This window comes from Sapajus apella, unplaced genomic scaffold, assembly GCF_009761245.1.
Source record: "Sapajus apella isolate SASKATOON/1434 unplaced genomic scaffold, GSC_monkey_1.0 scaffold14, whole genome shotgun sequence".
Lineage (NCBI taxonomy): Eukaryota > Metazoa > Chordata > Mammalia > Primates > Cebidae > Sapajus > Sapajus apella.
Window position 1 is genome coordinate 26,026,758 of NW_022436954.1, and position 14,811 is coordinate 26,041,568.

Genomic DNA, 14,811 nt, shown 5'->3' on the forward strand with positions numbered 1-14,811 from the left:
ACTAATGAAATAAAATTTTTTTAAAAAAACTCTCGCAGACTCCGCTCGGACCCAGGGCCGTCAGTGTTTGACCTTTGGTCTCACCAATGCACATGCACAACATTCATATTTACATTCATTCATTAATTGTCCTTAACTGATGCTCCTTCCTACCAAATCCAAATGCATCCTCAGAATCTATCTCAACACAATCCCCCAGGGAGATAATAATCCAAATATTCAGAGCTACACATGAGTTGAAACTTATTTGCCATGTCTATTCTCCTTTGCAGGAACATGTGAACACCACAAAATTTTCCAAATAAAATCCTCCTTTCTTTCTTTAAAAAGACAAAAAACAAAACTGCCTTGAAGCGCACACACACAAATGACAGAATCCTTTTGGTGTCTGCTTCTATTGGCAGATATTGTGTTACGAGTCTATAAGCTATTCCTATTTACTTTGCACCTTGTCTCTGCTCAGTGACCTCTTAAATGCCACTGTAGTTCAGTTAAATCAACATCTTTTTCTATTCACTCTTGGCCTTCACTTCTCCTCTCAACTTTTTTTTGAAATGTCAACACCATTTTCCTATACCTTGTCCTGATTAAAAGTAAGAAAAACCTGGATGCTTTTCTTTACCTAATTCTCTAATGTGACGATAACTGATGAAAATGACTTTTCATACACTGACCTCCGAACTCAAGGGCAGTAGGGAGGAATCTGCAAGTTCCTGGACTTCTTTCTGCAAAGTGACTTGCTTTGTATTCACCTGAGTTTAAATGAATTGAAGAAAGAGTTCCCATTCATTCCAATTAGTGAAAAAGCAATCATTTTCCCATGTAAAATTAAAGCTTTAGCAGGCACCTTTCCTTGAGAAGGCATGAAGCTGAACACTTTTAATTTAAGCCAAACAAGAGCATTAAGAAGATGTATTCCTTTAGAGCTCTACTCTGTCAGGGGCCTTGAATGCCAGTTATTGACTTTTTAGCCAAAGTAAAAGATCTTTTTGCTATTGTCTTTATGGATCACTATTAAAAAAAGAACCAGCAGTTAGTCGATCCTCAAGTTTTCTTTGGTGGGGGCAGAGGGAGGAAGAATTACAGTTGCATGCCGTGCATAGCAGGTGCATTCATTTGCTTGGGCTGACCTAACAAAGTCCCACAGACTGGATGGCTTAAATAACAGAAGCTCATTTGCTCACAATGCTGGAGGCTAGAAGTCTGAGATTAAGGTGTGGGCTGGGCTGATTTCTTCTGAGGCCTCTGTCCTTGGCTTGTAGATGAGCATCTTCACAAGATCTTTCTCTATGCACGCCTGTGTCCTAATCTGTTCTTATAAAGTCAACAGTCGTTGTAGATTAAGGCCCACCCTAATGACCTCACTTAATTTAGTTACCTCTTTATAGATCCTGTCCTTAGATACAGTAACATTTGGAGGCACTGGGAGTTAGGACTTCAACATATAATTTTAGAAGGAGACAATTCAACCCAACACAGGGGCCTTGAGCATAACTTATGTTGGAGTGTGAGTTTTAGTGAGAATTAACAGAAACTAATTCATGCCAGTAAGAACAAAAAATGAGTAATAATAGTAATGAAGACAAGAAACAAAGAAAATGCTCTAAGGCAGAAAATGATCCTGCTTCAGAAAGGGACAGGAACTAAAAAAAACTCATAAGCTACATTTCCTCTCCCCACTGCTTCCTCTGCAGATAGGCTTACTCTCCCTCTACAAGTATGCTTTCTCTTTTCCTCATTCCATAAGATAGAAAATGGTACCCACTCTTTCAAGCTTACGTAGAACAGGTCCTGCCATTTATCCAGACAGACTGGAAAGACTTCAGTCCTGATTTCCAGGGGACAAAATCGGATTGTCCCAGCCTGGGTTAGGTGTTCACCCTGATTCAATCAGTTACAACTATGGCAATATGGCCAATGAGGCTATTTTAAACATGGCTGTTTTGGGCTAATCTTTGTGAATTGGGATGATTCATATGAAAAAGATAGATATCCATGATCACTGGCCTGTAAGTAGGCTAAATGCTCTAAAACTTGTCACTATGTGGATAAAAATATTTTTTTTTGCATGTCCCATTCTTGTCAGATCTCAGCACCTGTTTCTCCTGCTAACCAGCTTAGCTAGATATTTCTCTTCTTGAAGCATAGACAATAGGTAACTATAGCAACTGGTTGTACAGGTAATTGCTATAAAACATTGCCCAGGGGTTAGAAAGCCATGGAGACACTGATCCCTACATTCGACTGAGGCATTAGTTCACAGCTAAGGTGAGTTTCTTGTCTCCAGAACAATCAATGTTTTACCTTTAAATATAAAGAAAAGTCTGTGCACCACAATTCTGCCTGAAAGCTCTGGCATTGAAGTGGGCCCAGGAGATGCAATTTCAAACAAGACTCACGTTTTCATCTTCCAGGTTCGTGACTTGGTTAGGTCTCAGTTGCCTCTAATCTTCTCCTTTGTCTTCGTGGCTTCAGCTGTCCAGCATTTCCACAGGCAGGCTAATGAGGAAAGACACAGGTTCAATAACATCACCTTTAGATCTAATAAGACAGTATTCCCTCAGATGCAATCGGTTCATCCCCAGAGGTCCAGCCAGCATCCTAGGCATTCTGGAATTCTTCAGTTCTTGTTGAGTTCCTCCTTGTCCATTTACTGTCACCTGGAATCCACAGACACAAAGCAATATCCTTTCGTCTCCTTCACTGTTTTAAACCAAACATAGCATTGGAGTGACTTACTTTAGAATGGCTAAGAAACAGACATCATCCAGGGATTTATGGGCTCATGTCTTCCTTTGCCAAGAGACTTTGGGAGACAGCTCGATGACCGAGCACATGGATCCAGGAGTTAGGCTACCTAGGCTGAAAGTCCAGCTCAGTCACTTTCTAGCTCTACCTTCAGCATGCTATTAACCTTTCTGAGCTTCAGTTTCCTCATAGAGTTGCTATGATGATTAAATGAGATAATATACATAAAATCCTTAGAACTATGTAATTTATTGTTATTTTGGGATTTTAATTTCATTTTATTTTTGAGACAGAGTCTTGCCTCTTGCCAAAGCTGGAGTGCAGTGGCATGATCCCAGCTCACTGCAACCTCCACCTCCCAAGTTCAAGCAATTTTCTTGCCTCAGCCTCCTGAGTAGCTGGCATTACAGGTGTGTGCCACCACACTCAGCCAATTTTTGTATTTGTAGTAGTGACAGGGTTTCACCATGTTGGCCAAGACAATCTCAAACCCTTTTCCTCAAGTGATCTGCTCACCTCAGCCTCTCAAAGTGCTGGGATAGCAGGTGTGAGCCACTGCACCCAATTTATTATTATTTTGGTTGCTACAGCCATAATATAAAATCTTACCTGAAGAATCACCAAGGAATGGACTATGGCAAAATGTAGGGATATTCCTCTCCACTTACTATTCAAGGCCATCCTGCATCCTTTAATTGCATTCTCCTACCATTCAAGCATTTGGGATCCTCATGCAAATTTCCCCTACCAGCAGGCACCCAGATCTTACACCTATGGTAACAGTACTCTCTAGGTCTTGGCTTTTACCCTTCCCTTACCCTCGTTCCCCATTCTGTCTTCTCATCACAAGGTCAATGTCCAGTCTTTATCGCCAATGGATGCTGTCATCACCAGTAGGAGTAAAAAAGAAGACAGAACTCCTCAGAATCCCTAAACGACCAAAGGCAAAGCCAAAGTTAAATAATTAGATTGATCCCTGAGGCAACGCTAGGACTTAGTGTGAGCTCCAAAACTCAGAAGGCACAGTGCCTTCCCACAGTGCAATACGGCCAGCCTTGCAGCTCAAAGTGGTTGCTTTTTCAGCTGAGCATCTGCCTCCTCATTGGTCTTCCAGCCTTCCATTGGCCTCACTTCAATCCACCTTTGAGACTGCCATAATCTTTCTGAAACTCAAAATCTAATCATGTCCCTCCTGTACACCAGACACTTAATGCAATGTCCTAAATGCATCCTGCCATTTCTGTCCTTCACACATACCTGGGTGACCACACACCATACCCATTTGTACTTATTTGTTTACCTATTGCCCCCTCCATAGATTATGAACTTCTGGAGATCAAGGATTCTGTCTATTCATCTTTGTATTCCCACTATCCAGGAGAATAGAAATTATAGTTCAATGCTAAGTGGCATGGTTCCAAATCAAATTATCAAAATATTATAGGAGTTTAGAGATAAGAAAACAATCTAGAACACTTAATTCAAGCCCTTTATTTACACAAATTTCTCTCTGAGAAAAATATCCCCAATATCTTCTGCTCACTGTTTTATGAGTCTTTTCTACTTTTTATGCCATAACACCCCCACCCGCCCCCATCTATAGCCATCTACACAATTGGTCATGCCAATTATACTAAGTATCTCCTAAAGCTGTCCTTTACATTCTAGATTCACTACAACTATCTGAGTTCAGGTCCCCTTACTCTCACCTGGGCATTGAGATCAGCCTTCCTTTTTGGTCACGTCACAAATTCTTTCTCCAATCTACTGTCCATGGTGCTAACCTAATTCTTTCTAAAAATTTAACAGCTCACAAACCACATTCTCTCCCAGATAAAATATTTGAAGGCTCCCTATTGCCCAAAAGATATGTTTTTAAAATTCCCGCATGTCCCAGGAGCCCCCTTTGGCCCCTACCTCTTTTTCAGTCTCATTTCCTACCACTCCACTTACCCATCAGCCTACACTTTAGCCACAGAAAACCACAGGCCATTGGTATACTGCTCCAGGGTTTCTGTGTAGTGAGTTGTTTCTTCTAAGCGAAACATCTCATCATCCACTCCTTAAACAGTTAACCTGGTTAACTTTTACCCATTTTTCAAAACCCAACTTAGCAAACAACTCCTTCAGAAACCTTCTATGATACCCTTCTGAAATAGCCAATTGCACCTTCGCCTCTATTCACTTAACACAATATATATGACAAAGTACTCTAAATATTTGCCAGTCTATCCCTCACTTTACTGTAATCTCTTTGAGGTCAGGAGACATTTCTTATGAATCTTAGCATTTCCTTAGCATGAAACCCAGTATCCAGAATAGAGTATGAACTGTAATAAGTATTTGATGAGTGAGTGAGTGAGTGAATGAGACAGAAGGTGCTATTCTTTATATACAAAGGTGATACCACTACTATCCCATCCACAGATTATATCTTTAAGATATGTTTTCCAACAATGGGGTGGATTACATGGATACATCCGCATTCCACCATCCTTTTTATCCTAGGATCAATGATTCCAGCATGGCTGAAGCCATTAAATAGTTTGTGCTCAGGGAAAAAACCAACTAGCTGTACCCAAAGGGAAATCCTGACCTTGACTTCCTCATCAGTATCACTCACTCCCCAGCTGATCCTTGGCCTTCCCATAAGGTCAGCATGCAGCATAGCTTGGAATTGAGAAATGTAAGAGCAATCTTCTTCAACCTTCAGTAAGACTGGGACAGCACATGTGCAACATGTCAATGGAGGAAGTTCCCCTTCCTGTCTTCCTCTAATATGACATAGCAAACACAGTGCTGGAATAAAGTTGAAACTAAGAACCTGAGTGGTTGATTAAACTCCTCAGTTTCACTCCTCTGCTAATCAACTACAAAAGCCTTCAATATACACACCAACGTTAGAGAGATTTGGTCACTTAATTACCGTAAAACAACCCCACAGGTTAATGCATGCTTAATCACAAAGTAGCAGCAGTAACCATGTTGTTATTTATATCAATTGCACAGTTAGAATCAAATGTAGAGACTTCAGGCCCAGAAATGTGAGACAACATCTGATTTAATAGGACAGAAGAAGCATATCTTCCTATCCACCCCAATACCTCTCCCTCAAAATCTAACCTACCATTTTACCATGGTCTGAAATTCTAGAACCAGAAATGTATTCCTTTGATCTTTTTCTCTGTTAACATGCAAATAACATAGAGGACAGATCATATGTTAGACCATGGTCAATTGTGTATGCCTTAGATTTGGTAAATTTAGCCATTTTTACATGGAACTAAGAGAGCAAGGAGTCTATATCCAGCATCTTATTTTGCAGGATTGAATTACTGAAATTTTCTTCCTCTGCCTTACTAGCATCCCAAGAATGAGGCAGCATGAATTCCAACTCAGCGTTTCACTTTATACAGTGCGCATGTTTCTGACAAGTTAGGGGTAAAAATTTTTATAAATCAAATCATAATATAGGTTTGCCAACTGAGAATTGGTGAGGATATCCTCTTGAATAGTAAAATTCTCTTTACTCTTTTGTATAAATGCATGCTATTAAAAATTAGGCTTGCTTTCCAAGAGGCACACTTACAATGTATGTTCTCTCTCTCTCTCTCTGAACATTTAGAACTCCATGACACTACTGATTTAATTTAGAAAATGCCTGCTCAGGTGAGCAATATTCTGCAGGACTGTCCTGATGATGTCATTATGCCTACATAAGATACACAGGGTAAACATTATCATCTCCAAACTGGTAAGAGATTTGTTTGTCTGACAGATTAGTAGAGGAACAAGAAATCAATCTTCTCTCATGGAAAACAGAAGAGACCCGAGGAACTAGAAAAGAGACTTGGATTTTAGAGTGAGAACAACTGATAAAAAGTGTATTTGAACAAAAGCCTCAGTTTCACCAACATTGGTAAAAGGAAGTTAAGAATAATGATGGTATGATCATTGTGTTACATGATGTTAGACATTCAAGTTGCTTTCAACATGGAATAACAATTTAATGGATGTTGTGACTAGAAAGTATGTTTTGAATCTCATCAACTTAACTGTGCTTGCACACGATGATGGTTAAAAATATTTTCTCTGAAAAAAAAAAAAAAAAAAAAACATGACTTTTGTTGGTAGTATCTGGGGACAAAGTGAATCATGTCCCCAAAGAACTTGGAAACAAGGATGCCCACTGACAGATAAGTCAACACTGAATAGGAAGAAACAAAAAGCCTACTGGATTCTTTACTGAATCATAATCAGTGATGTTGGGACCTCAACCTGACCCAAAAGAAATATTTTTCAAAACTATTTGCATCCTTTTGCTCTAAATCCTTAACAATCTACCGATTAATAATGTAAATCAAGGCCTGCAAAAGGAGCCATCTGGGCATAGGCAGAAGTTATCCCTCATTGCAAATCACACTGGTATCCCAGATTATTCATCAGTGTCATGTAGACTGGATTAGTGAGTATCCATCACCTTAAACCTGATCAATTGTGAGTATACTGATAAGGCCCATCTCTACCCCATGGACAGTGGTACATTCACAAAACTGCTCCTATGTGTTAGCAGTAAGCTGTTCTATGGCTTTCTCCTTTCCTTGGCCATTGATCTTTCTCCAAACTTTTCACCAGTGTTTAAAATTTGATTTCTTTTAATAGTATGACTTAAAAAGTAGTATCTATACAATAGCAAATGAGCTAGGGCATCTATTTTACCTCGTCAATGAAAACACAGTTGAAACTATTTAGAATCACTGGAAGAGATGCAAGCCTAGACTTGAGCATGATGCTTAATAACACCTGAGGTTCAATTTTTTAGTGCAACAGACCCCTTTCAGAATCTGATGAATGCTACAGATTCTATCGACATAAAATTGCACAATCACAAGATTTGGCATTTTGAATGATCCATGGATCCCATCTACAGAGTGCTATGTAAGAAGCCTGACCTCATGCAAATCCTTCATATTGTAATGGGGAAACTGAGGCTCAGTGAAGGGAAATGATATCCGAGGTTACACAACTAGGATTTGGTGCCTTCCCAGGAACAATGGGTTTAGGTGAAATATCGAATACCTTTCAATGGCAGAAAGAGAATTAGGTCTTTAACATCTTCAAACCAACAGTTATAAAACCAATCACTTTTTCACTATATAACATATCATATTGACATCAAGCAGACACTTTCCATAATGTGAAAACCAGTTTGTCCATTCTTCTTGGGTACCGGCCTCTCCTGGGATACGAAAGGTATCCAGAAGGATCTCATGACACAGCTGACCCTGATTCTCTAAGCCAAACTGCATTTTGCCACTCAACTCTTGGTTCTTTATTTCTGTCTCTAAAAACGAGAAAGTAGAATTGACCAACCCAATCTGGAAAAGATTCCAGGAGTTATCAGTGCTTCCTCCTGCAGCCTGGACTATATTATGTAAACTTCGGGTCTGTCCAGTGATTTCAAACAATTGTAAGAAGAAACTCACAATTGGCTAAAAATAGCCAATTTATCCAAACAGACTTAGCTGGTCAAGGAAAATGACAATCCAAAGGATCTAAGAAGGTTTTTTCCTAAAGCAATTTATCTGTAAAACATTAACCAACATTCCTATGGTGTTTTGTATTTTATAAAGTGATTTTAGATGCGTACATCTTTCAATCTAGCAAAGAAATGGAAAGGAGCAACAAATCCTATGAGAGGTGCCCTGATATCAAATATTTTACTTCCAAAACAACTCAGAAGTACTCTTTCTACCCATCAGACTCAGAGTGGCTCAGTAATTTGAATAAAGTCACAAAGTAATTAGCAAAGCCAGGATTCAAATCCTGATATCTGAGTACAATACTATTTTCTCGATAACAGATTGAGGTTATGGGAGGTTAAGTCGCTGGCCTCATATATCCAGCTCCTAAGTTATAGGACCTATATTTGAATTCACATCTCTAGATCCTAAAGCAAGGATTCATTCTATTGAGTCAGTATTTCTCAACATTCTCTGTAAAGCACATCAATGAAAATCACCCAGTTACCTGTCCTTTAGCGAAAACAGGTCTAGCATCGGGGTTCTCAAAGCATGACTTCTGGACAAGCTGCATCCCCATTATCTGCGAAGTTATCAGAAACACAAATCCTCGGGCCTTACCCTAGATCTATAGAATCAGAAACTCTAGAGGTGAAGTCCAGTGGTCTGCAGTTTGATAAATCAACCAGGTGATCCTGATGCCTGCTAAAATTTGAGAACCACTGATCTAGCAGCAACCTTTCCCTTAATTCCCTCCGTGAAAGCAACTCATTCCCACCTGAACCTTTTCTCAGTCAAACAGTTTTAACACTTGTAACCTCACCTTAATAACCATCGAAAGGTACTCAGTATTTAATCTATGCCCATCATACTTGGGAAGGCACCAAATCCCTTGCTGTTTGATCACACCACCAAATTTCACTTTAGTCCCTTCCTCAAACACAATTAAAAAGCAGAGGATTCGAGGGTCTGCTAAAAGAATTAAGCCTGAACATGTCCTCAAAGAAATGAAGGATTTTGACTCCCAAAGAAATGAAATATATTCCAACAATATCATTTGCATAGGAGCCTTTCACGACTCTGAATGAAGTTTTTTCATGCAAAAACTTATATTAGAAAATGGAGTTTCCCCCAAGAGAATCCACCAGGGTGGGTTGTAAGGCTTTGTTTTAGAGCTGAACTTGGCAACATGACATGGATGTGTGGGCTTTACTCAGTTTCTTTATTTCTTGGTGGGTGGTTTGTTTTATGACACTAAATGTTCTTCTCAAGCAGGTGTTGGCTAGATGGAATAAAACTAATTAGTCTGATGTTGGGGAAAACCGGGTCCAGAAGATTGAAATTCAGACTATGTCTGTGTTATTTGCTTGAATTACAGAGTGTTCTAACAAGGGGTGAAAATGTATTACTTTTCCTGCAGTATGCAACATTTTATCATGGAAAAAACAATCAGTAGTACCAAATACAAGTATAATGTTAGCTGGTTAAACCAACACGATCCCGCATCTCCCAATTTATTGCTTAGCAATTGAATTTACCTGGAGTCAGGACAGCCTTGGGCAAAGGTCTTGCAAGGAATGATGCAACATTGCCATCTTGTGGTTTCTAGCTGAAAATGGCTGAGGCAGAAATAATATCCACCCCCATTAAAACAGGCATCTCTAAGTGTTTGACCTTTTGCATTTTCAGCTGAGAATTCGGCTGGTAAAAAAGAGACAAGGCCTATTTCCAGATGGACACAAGACAGTACTAACTGGCCAATCAGGTTTACCCTCCCGAGCTCCCATTGTCCCCTCTCGTTCAATCCGTTGCGTTCTCTCCCCACCCTGCTTGTCATGTTATTAATAGCTACTGTATGACTCCAGCTTAATCAACCTCTGCCATTCTTGAATCTCAGCTGCCAATCATTTAAGTGTGGCTCAGAAATCGAAATCACAGGTTCTACTTCCTTTCTGATTCTACAGGTTTCAGAGCCCACGCCCAACCATTAGGAACCAAATCTTATTCTGGTGTTTAAGAGAAAAAAGAATAGAAATTCAGAAACTCTAACAATGATCACGCTAACAGTTCACCTGCCTAATCTTTAACATGTTTTACCTCTTTATTAATCATGTAGGAGTTATGATTAGTGTAAATATCAAGAAGTCTGACAATCCATCGATACCTTTAGGAAAAGAATGTTCTAAATGAATCAAAGACATACCAGTAAACTTATGTATCTACAAAAAAAAATCCCCCAAATTTGCATTCGCTTACTTTCTAGATTCCAATAACATATAGTTACTTATAATCAGCCAGTGAAAAACTTGACCACGTGAAATGTACCAAGCACTGGGCTGTGTGTTTTTGATGAGATAATAAAACAGACCTGGCCGCAGCAAACATGTTGCTGGCCATCCAAGAGAGAGGACATATTTCATTTTTAAAAATCTGTCAGGGAGATCAGTTTTACAAAGGAGAAGTGTGAAGTACAACTGCGGAATCCCTTTGGGAGATTTTCTCACCTTTCCCATGAGGCAGCAGGGTGGTGTCACACAAAGAGCACGGGTCTTAGATCTAAGCTTGTATTCCAGCCCTCACACACATCAGCTGGTAATGAGGGCAGGTCAGTTTTACTCTTGGAGCCTCCGTTTTCTTATAACTAGAATCAATACATATTTTTCTACTTCATGATAATAGCAAGAGGATTAAATGTGATATTGCATGAAAAGATGTTCAAGTTCCTGGCACAGAATAAATGGTAGCAACTTTCCCTCTCCTTTTAACCAGTATGCTTCTGATAAGTCACTTGGTAACTTCTTCACAACTCACCTTAGAGCTGGTGTGCAGTACTTAAAGACTGAGGAGTGAATGTACTATCCAACCCCCCAAAAAATCTGGCTACTCTGTTTTTTAAGGGTTATCCCCATTTATCAATGACCCTTCTGCATGACAGGGCCTGGCCAGTCTTCTATATCTATGCTATTTCTAATTCTTGAAACTTTAAATACTGCATTTCAAAGCTAAATACACATACAATTAATATCTGGAAAGTCTTATTATCTGCAGTGGGACATGAAGGCTCTTTCTTTCTCCTAGTATGAATGACAGCTTTGGTGTTTCCTAATTAAGAAGTTAAATTCAAAATGTCTTTTATCCTCATCCCTAGAGGCAAGCTGGCACTTAATGTAAAATGAAACATTTGGGATGACCATTTGAAGGCACAGTAGGAGATTTAAAAGAATATGTATATCCGTTTGCTCAAATATGCTTGCTAGCAGCTCCGGTCAAGCCGTCATGCTAATTCTCTCATGCTCACTCTCAGCTCTTCTGAATCGGCCAGGAAAGATCTTTTCTTCCATGTTTCCTCCACCTTGGGAGGCACTGCTTCCTGCTGATGCCTTTGTAAACTGGAGTCTAACTTTGGAGTTTACAGAGAAGGCTAGGAAATGTTCATTTCTAAAAGAATTTTAAGAAACATGAAAAAAAACCCACATACTGTAGCAGGATCAATATTCACTTACACTGCCCTCAGGATTACAAAAGTAAATAGCCTTTTTATTCTTCTGTAATTGATCTGGTCTTCTTCACAGGCTTTCACCCAGTTGATGGCAAGAGAAATAGATGTTTGCCTGACCTAGTAATTTAGCCTTCCTGGGCATCATCTCATCTCTGCTTCAATGACCTGGGTAAATGCTCAGTGTTTTAGAGGCTGAGCCCCTTTTCTCTGCTCCTCCTCAGATGCACCTTGGAGTATGGGAGGAGGATGCGGTTCCTGCAACCTTAAGGAGACAGATGGGAGGGAGCCGGGTGGAGTCCCAGAGAGGCAGGTTGGTATCTGCTGCAGAGGGCCCGGGCTAGGCTGGTCCCTGGAGACTACCAAGGCATGACCCTGTGCCCTGGGCATTCTGCTGGGGCCTTTCTGTAAAGTCTATGGCTGTTGTACCTCAGGATGCCAGGCTAGCCCCACTTCAACTCTTGCTGGCAGGGTGGACACATCCAAAGCCTGGCCAGGAAGCCATGCCCTGCTGTCCTCAGCAATGTGGCTCTTTTGTCCATGAAAGCAGCCCCTTCCTGCCATATTCCCCAGTCAAGGTCTGAAAAATTCAGCAGCCAGCCCTACAGGCATGAGGAATACCTCAATAGTTTTCAGTCATTTGAAAATTAAGAGAGATTCAGGAAAGCCGAACCCAGGCTATCCTCAGCCTAACCAGGCTATGCTGACCAGGGTCCTTTGATGAAGCTGCCCACAGGATGCTACCGGGGCAAGCTGTGAAACAAATCCACTCCTAGAATAACAAGCGCGCTGGTGTTATACACACGCATGCATGCGCTTCCCGTCTTCTGGGCTCAGGCCCAGGGAAAAATAAGATCAAAACCTGTGTGTTCACCCCTTCCTCATTCCCTGCTCCCCCTCTTTCCACAATGCCACATAAGAAAAGGTAGACTTGAGTTTTTGCTTCTTCTAAAATTGTTCTCCTTTGGGGCATCTCCTTTGTGTCCTGCCTGCTGTCAGGCAAGGGGAGTAGCCTCTACATTTGGAAAATCTTAATGCTTTCATCACCTGCAACCTACTTCTTGATATAGTAAAAACAAACAAACAAAGCAGGGAGAAGGAGTAAAAGGGCTTTAAAACATCTAAAATTTTACTTTACTGCAGAAGCAAAAAATACCACTTTAAATATCAAAATTGGAATACTAACTTTTTGTATCCCTCTTGTAGCCATTCTAAGAGGTAGGAAGACACCCAAGTAAACTACAGAGATTATGTGTAGGGAAGTGCAAAAGAAAAATAAATCATAAAAATACCACCCTATTGTTCTCTATCATGGCTCTTCAATTCAATTCACCAGGTCCTTACCGAGTATCCACTACCTCTTCACCATGAGCATGCTACAGGCAGCACGGAAAGGAAAAGACATGGTTTGTGGCTTCGGGAAACCTCAGTCTAACAGGAAGAGAGACCCTACTCTTGAATAACAAAGGGCAAGATCAGACTTGCACAAATGAGCAGTGAAGGCAATAAAGGCTAGAACTGGTAGTTGAAAACACACTCTACGGACTTCTCATTACTCTTCCTCCTCTGCTATTGTGAAGTTCTTTTTTTTTAATCTCCCTGCTGCTTGAAAGGAAAGCACTGAAGCAAGAGAAAGCAAGCCACCACTGCACGCTTATGGTTGCAGACAGCCCTTTTGCCAAGATTCAGCAATTCCCTGAGGTATAAGCAGAGCGGAGGAGGACACCTACTGGGTCTCAATTTTGCATATGCAATTTGTGCCCATAATTATTTTGATTGCTTCACGGGTCACATAAGGCTTTTCTGAGCAAGCATCCACTAATTAAATATTATGCAAAATGTCTTGTTCCTATGCAGGCTTCTATATGTGAAGTACATGCTACTAAAAAAATTTTAGATCAACTTTTACATGTCTGTATTGGTTTCATTAAGACCCTGTAAGAGAGTGGTAGATGTAATTTAAGAAAGAGTCCATTTTGTATATATGCCACATTTTCTTTATCCAGTCTATCATTGATGGGCATTTGGGTTGGTTCCAAGTCTTTGCAGCCATAAAAAGAATGAGTTCATGTCTTTTGCAGGGGCATGGATGAAGCTGGAAGCCATTCTCAGCAAACACAGGACAGAAAATGAAACACCGCATGTTCTCACTGATAAGTAGGAGTTGAACAATGAGAACGCATGAACACAGGGAGGGGAACATCACACACTGGGGCCTGTGAGTGGGTGGGGGTCAAGGAGAGGGAGAGCATTAGGACAAATACCTAATGCACGCAGAGCTTAAAACCTAGATGACGGCCAGGCGCGGTGGCTCACGCTTGTAATCCCAGCACTTTGGGAGGCCGAGGCGGGTGGATCACGAGGTCAAGAGATCGAGACCATCCTGGTCAACATGGTGAAACCCCGTCGCCACTAAAAATACAAAAATTAGCTGGGCATGGTGGTGCGTGCCTGTAGTCCCAGCTACTCGGGAGGCTGAGGCAGGAGAATTGCTTGAACCCAGGAGACGGAGGTTGCAGTGAGCTGAGATCGCGCCATTGCACTCCAGCCTGGGTAACAAGAGTGAAACTCTGTCTCAAAAAAAAAAAAAAAACCTAGATGACAGGTTAACAGCCACAGCAAACCACCATGGCACATGTATACCTATGTAACAAACCTGCATGTTCTGCATATGTATCCCAGAACTTAAAGTAAAATAAAAAAATAAATTAAAAAAGAAAGAGTCCATTTACTTACAGAGACTTAGAAGATGTAGAACTAAATGTTTCCAATGTTATTCTGGTTTGTGTGTTTTTCTTTGCTTTAAAAAAAAGATTAGCATCAACATTTAATAAGCCAAATAGAGCATGAAGTATAACATCCAGAAGTCAAAATTTCTTATACTTAATTTTCTGTAGATATCTCATTTAAGAATCACTTAGATTTCTGCCAAAAGGAAAACACAAGAAGAGAGTACAGGAGACCTGCTTGCAGACAGGGTCGGGCAGACAGATGAACAGACAGGAGGAAAGAGGAAGTCACCTGTCATTGACAAGATTTTCCACC

The 14,811-nt window shown here is 40.5% G+C and overlaps 1 protein-coding gene across 1 annotated transcript in view; it reads right to left on the reverse strand.

Moving 5' to 3' along the window:
• Positions 1–2,399: 2,399 nt before the first annotated feature.
• Positions 2,400–14,811, reverse strand: part of IFTAP (intraflagellar transport associated protein) — a 99,670-nt gene continuing 87,258 nt past the window's right edge. Inside the window, exon 6 of the mRNA XM_032282306.1 lies at positions 2,400–2,499. Coding sequence (XP_032138197.1) covers positions 2,428–2,499 — 72 coding nt within the window. The 3' untranslated portion in view covers positions 2,400–2,427. The remainder of the gene's footprint in view (positions 2,500–14,811) is intronic.